The 4,787-nt window shown below is 40.7% G+C and overlaps 1 protein-coding gene across 1 annotated transcript; it reads left to right on the top strand.

Moving 5' to 3' along the window:
- The first annotated feature begins 2,973 nt into the window (after window positions 1-2,973).
- LOC109240197 lies at window positions 2,974-3,414 on the top strand. Its single transcript, XM_019406837.1, has one exon. The coding sequence runs from the start codon at window positions 2,974-2,976 to the stop codon at window positions 3,412-3,414; it is 441 nt and encodes a 146-aa protein (XP_019262382.1).
- Window positions 3,415-4,787: the final 1,373 nt, after the last annotated feature.

Below are 4,787 nucleotides of genomic sequence, written 5' to 3' on the forward strand. Positions count from 1 at the left end.
ACATCCAATCTATTACTTAAATATCTCCAAAGATTGAATACGTGAATTTGTGTAAGTCCAATAGCTGTGATTGATAGGTTAATTCCCTGTGGGATTCGACTCCGGACTTGTTAACCGGAATACATTTGCAGCGACCGCTTTGTCCTTTTTATAAGGTATAGTTGGGCGTGATCAAATTTTGGCGTCGTTGCCAGGGATTAATGGTGTTATTAATTGCAGCTAAAAGAAGTGCTAAAATTCTTGGTGTAGTCAATTTTCTTCAATTTAAACTGAATACATTGAAATTATAACGTTTTTAGTCTTGGGTGTTACAGGTGCATGCCTAGAAACTCCTCAAGAACTGGTGAATTGTTCGAAGCATTATCAGATCCTGAGAAAGTTTTCAAGGCATTGAATCGTGCAAACAAGAAGGGCAAATAGAAATAGAACTCAACAGAACAAATCGAACCAGACATGGAAGACGATAATCTAAACAGCAGAAACAACGTGAATGACCCGAACAATCAGGATGGGGTGCCTCTTGTGCCAGAAGCAACATTGTATGACTGGGCGCAACCCACCACTAAAAACTTAGCAACCGCAATTGCAGTCCCTCAGATACAAGCAGAATCATTCCAAATCACAAATAACATGCTACATTTGTTGCAGAACAAGGGACTGTTCTCAGGGTCATACGTTGAAGATCCTCAGTAGCATCTGAAGAATTTCCTGTCGATATGTGCCACGCAAAGGCAACATAATGTGACACTGGAAGCAATACAGTTGTTGTTGTTTCCATTCTCAGTGATAGGAGCGGCTCAGACTTGGCTTAATTCACTCCCCATAAACTCCATCACTACTTGGAAGAAATTAGTCAAGCAATTTGTGAACAAATTCTACCCACCCAATAAGACTGCTCAACAAATTGATGAGATATTGAGCTTCAGACAAAAACTAACAGAGACATTACAAGAAACGTGGGAGAGGTTCAAGGGTCTGGTGGTTACGTGTCCACATCATGGTATTCCGGAGCAGATGTTGGGGCAGAGGTTTTACATGGGATTGGCTGATTGCTTGAAGGCCAATATTGATGTTTCAGCAGGTGGAGCATTTTTTGAGCAAAACATTGAGAGAAAGCAAGATCCTACTTGACAAGATGGCCCAAAGGATGGACGACAAGAAACGCTCCAATCACTCATGTGGTTCACTTAGTGGCTTTAGACCCAACTAACTCCATAGCTGAAAATATGGCCACTCTAGTGACACAAATGAGTATCCTCACCAAAAAGGTTGATGATCAGGCCAGAAGCAGCAGGTACATATAGTTGATGCAACTAATGGGGGCTTATGTACATCATGCATTAATCAACCATATGTCTGCTCGTGGAGTGCGGAAGGTGATAACCAGCAATATCCGGAGAACATGAATTATGTGGCCAACTATGGGGGACAGAGACAAGGTGGCCAGAATTGGGGTCAGCAGAATCAACAATATAGACTAGCTCAGCAATAGTACTATAACAGCAACAATCTTGGGGCTATGCGATCACAAGGTCAAGTGGTGCCTTACCAAAGGCAACAGGGTTACAGCCAGCAAATATCAGCAGCAGGCTTATCAACAACCTCAACAAGAACAGACTATGAGACATGAAGATGGGTTTGCTAAACTTGAGGGAATGATGCAACAATTGATTGGGTCCACTGGAAAAATAACTGAAAGAGTAGACTCACATGAATCAGCGACAAAGAATATTTAGATCCAATTAGGAAAGATTTCGATGGCTTTAAATAATCATCCCCAAGGGACGTTACCTGCAAACACACAAATCAATCAAAAAGAGCAGTGACCGAAACAGCTTATGGCAGTGAGTCTACGAAATGGTAGAGACCTAGATCTGGAGCAAGAAATTGCTCGTGAAAGCAGACCTACTGAGACACTAGTGCCAGTACCCACTGAGATAGATGATTCAGCAGGGTTAATTAAGGTGACGGTACAGCATGCACAAGAGAACGCCAATAAAGAAAAAGAGGTCGTGAAAGAGACTGACATAGCACAGGAACCGATAGTAGAAGCAGTGCCTGAATAAGGAAAAAATCAAATCACAGGGAAGAAGCGACATCCAGCACCATTCCCACAGAGATTGGCCAAGTATCAGAAAGATGAGCAGTACAAGAAATTCTTGGAGATGTTGAAGCAAATTCAGGTAAACATTCCATTGATTGATGCTTTAAAGGAGATGCCTGGTTATGCAAAAATGATGAAGGACTTGATGTCCCACAAGTTCGACTTTCAAGACTTGGCTACGGTTACACTTACTCAGACTTGCAGTTAGGGGTGGGCGTTCGGGCAGTTCGGATTAAATATAAAATTTTTTTTTTGGATTTTTGATTTTTGAATTGAAGAAATGACAATACAAATCCAATCAAAATAAGCTCGGATTGGATCGGATTATTTAAGTTCGGTTTCGGATTAATCAGGTTGGATATTTGGATTTTCAGTTTTGAGCTTATAAGTTGACATGTTTCTTCTTTTTACAAAAATGAATATCCAAATGAAGTACTCATATTAAATTGCCTGAAAAGTTACTCATTCTCACCGCAATCATCCAAATAAAGTATTCAAGTAATGAAATTACTATCAAGAAAATACAACAGAGACATTAATACGCCGATGAGAAGTAGTAATAGTAAAACCATGTCCAAATAGAAAGATTCTGACAGTAACTTAGTAATTAATATTGCATATATGAAATAATATCTAATGGATAGGGTATTTAACTTATTATTATTGGCATATAGATAATGGACTAAATATAAAGTATAAAAAAAATTTGAATTTTCGGATATCCAAAAATCCAAAGTACCAAATCCAATATCCAATCTGAAATCCAAAAAATTTAAAAATTAAATCCAAAATTCAATCCGTAATCCGAAAATCCAAACAAAAAATCTAAAAATTCTGATTTCAGTTTGGATTTCTGATTTGCCCAAACTATGCCCACCCCTACTTGTAGTGTTGTTGTGACGAGACCCATAGCTGAGAAGCTGTCTGACCCAAGGAGTTTCACAATCCCATGCAAAATAGGCAACTATGCATTTGCTAAGGCACTGTGTGATTTGGGGGAAAGCATAAACCTTATGCCCCTAGCTATCTACAGAAGGCTAGGCATTGGAAGAGCTAGACCCACGTCTATGTTACTACAGCTGGCTGACCGGACAGTGAAGAGGCCCTCTGGTATTCTAGATGATGTATTAGTACAGGTTGGGAAGTTTGTGTTCCCAGCAGATTTTTTCATTCTTGACTGTCGGGTTGACGAGGAAATTTCCATAATTTTTGGAAGACCATTCTTGGCCACTGGGAGAGCTTTAATTGACTCTGAAACTGGAGAGCTCAAAATGAGATTAAATGATGAAGAGATAACACTCAACGTGTAGAAATCTATGCGGCGACCAAGTGAATTTGCTAATTGCTCTCTAATAGACACCGTAGATGTAGTTTTGGAGGAGGAATATGAGACATTGAACAGTAAAGACCCTCTAGCAGCCTGTCTCATGAACTTAGATGAAGCCAATGGAGAAGACTTGGCAGAGTGGGTAATTGTTCTTGAAGGCCAAGGTTTTTGGAGAAGGGAGCTCGAATTTGAGCCTTTGCACTTAGAGGAAAGAAAAACTCCTCCAGCTAAGCCATCGATAGAAGAGCCACCAAAGTTGGAACTGAAGCCACTGCCACCTCATCTCATGTATGCCTTCTTAGGACCTAACTCAACTTTACCTGTTATTATCTCATCTAGTTTGTTAGATGTGCAGGTAGAACAGCTTTTGCAGGTACTGACGGAGTGCAAGACTGCAATTGGTTGGACCATTTCAGACATAAAGGGTATCAGCCCGGCCTTCTGTATGCATAAGATTTTACTAGAAGATGGGCACAAACCTTCCAGAGAACATCAAAGAAGGTTGAACCTCAACATGAAAGAATTGGTGAAGAAAGAAGTGATTAAGTGGTTAGATGCGGGAATCATATTCCCCATCTCTGACAGCAACCGGGTTAGCCCAGTTCAGTGTGTACCATAAAAGGGAGGTATGACGATAGTGAATAATGAGAAGAACGAATTGATCTCTACGCAAACAGTCACAGGTTGGCGAATCTGTATGGATTACAGGAAGTTGAACTTGGCTACCCGGAAAGACCATTTTCCACTGCCATTCATTGATCAAATGCTGGATAGATTGGCAGGGAGGTCCCACTTTTGCTTTATGGATAGGTACTCGGGGTATAATCAGATCTCTATTGCCCCGGAGGACAGAGAGAAAGCATCGTTCACCTGCGCTTATGGAATCTATGCTTTTCGAAGAATGTCGTTTGGCCTATACAACTCACTTACCAAATTCCAAAGGTGCATGATGGCCATCTTCACGGACATGGTAGAGGAAATAATGGAGGTCTTCTTGGATGACTTCTCAATGGTGGGGAATTCATTGCCTTATGAACTTGAGAAGAGTATTGAAGAGGTGTATCGAGACGAATCTGGTACTCAACTAGGAAAAGTGCCATTTCATGGTACAGGAAGGTATAGTCTCGGGGCACCTAGTGTCAAGTAAAGGCATTGAGGTAGATCGTGCAAAGGTTGATGTGATAGAGAAGCTTCCACCACCCACTTCCGTCAAAGCAATCAGAAGTTTCCTTGGGCACGCCGGTCTCTATAGGAGATTTATAAAAGATTTTTCCAAATTTGCTAACCCCTTGTGTAAATTGCTTGAAAAAGATCACCCTTTTGTATTTTTTGATGACTGCAGGGTAGCATTTGAGG

Source organism: Nicotiana attenuata, unplaced genomic scaffold (assembly GCF_001879085.1).
Source record: "Nicotiana attenuata strain UT unplaced genomic scaffold, NIATTr2, whole genome shotgun sequence".
Lineage (NCBI taxonomy): Eukaryota > Viridiplantae > Streptophyta > Magnoliopsida > Solanales > Solanaceae > Nicotiana > Nicotiana attenuata.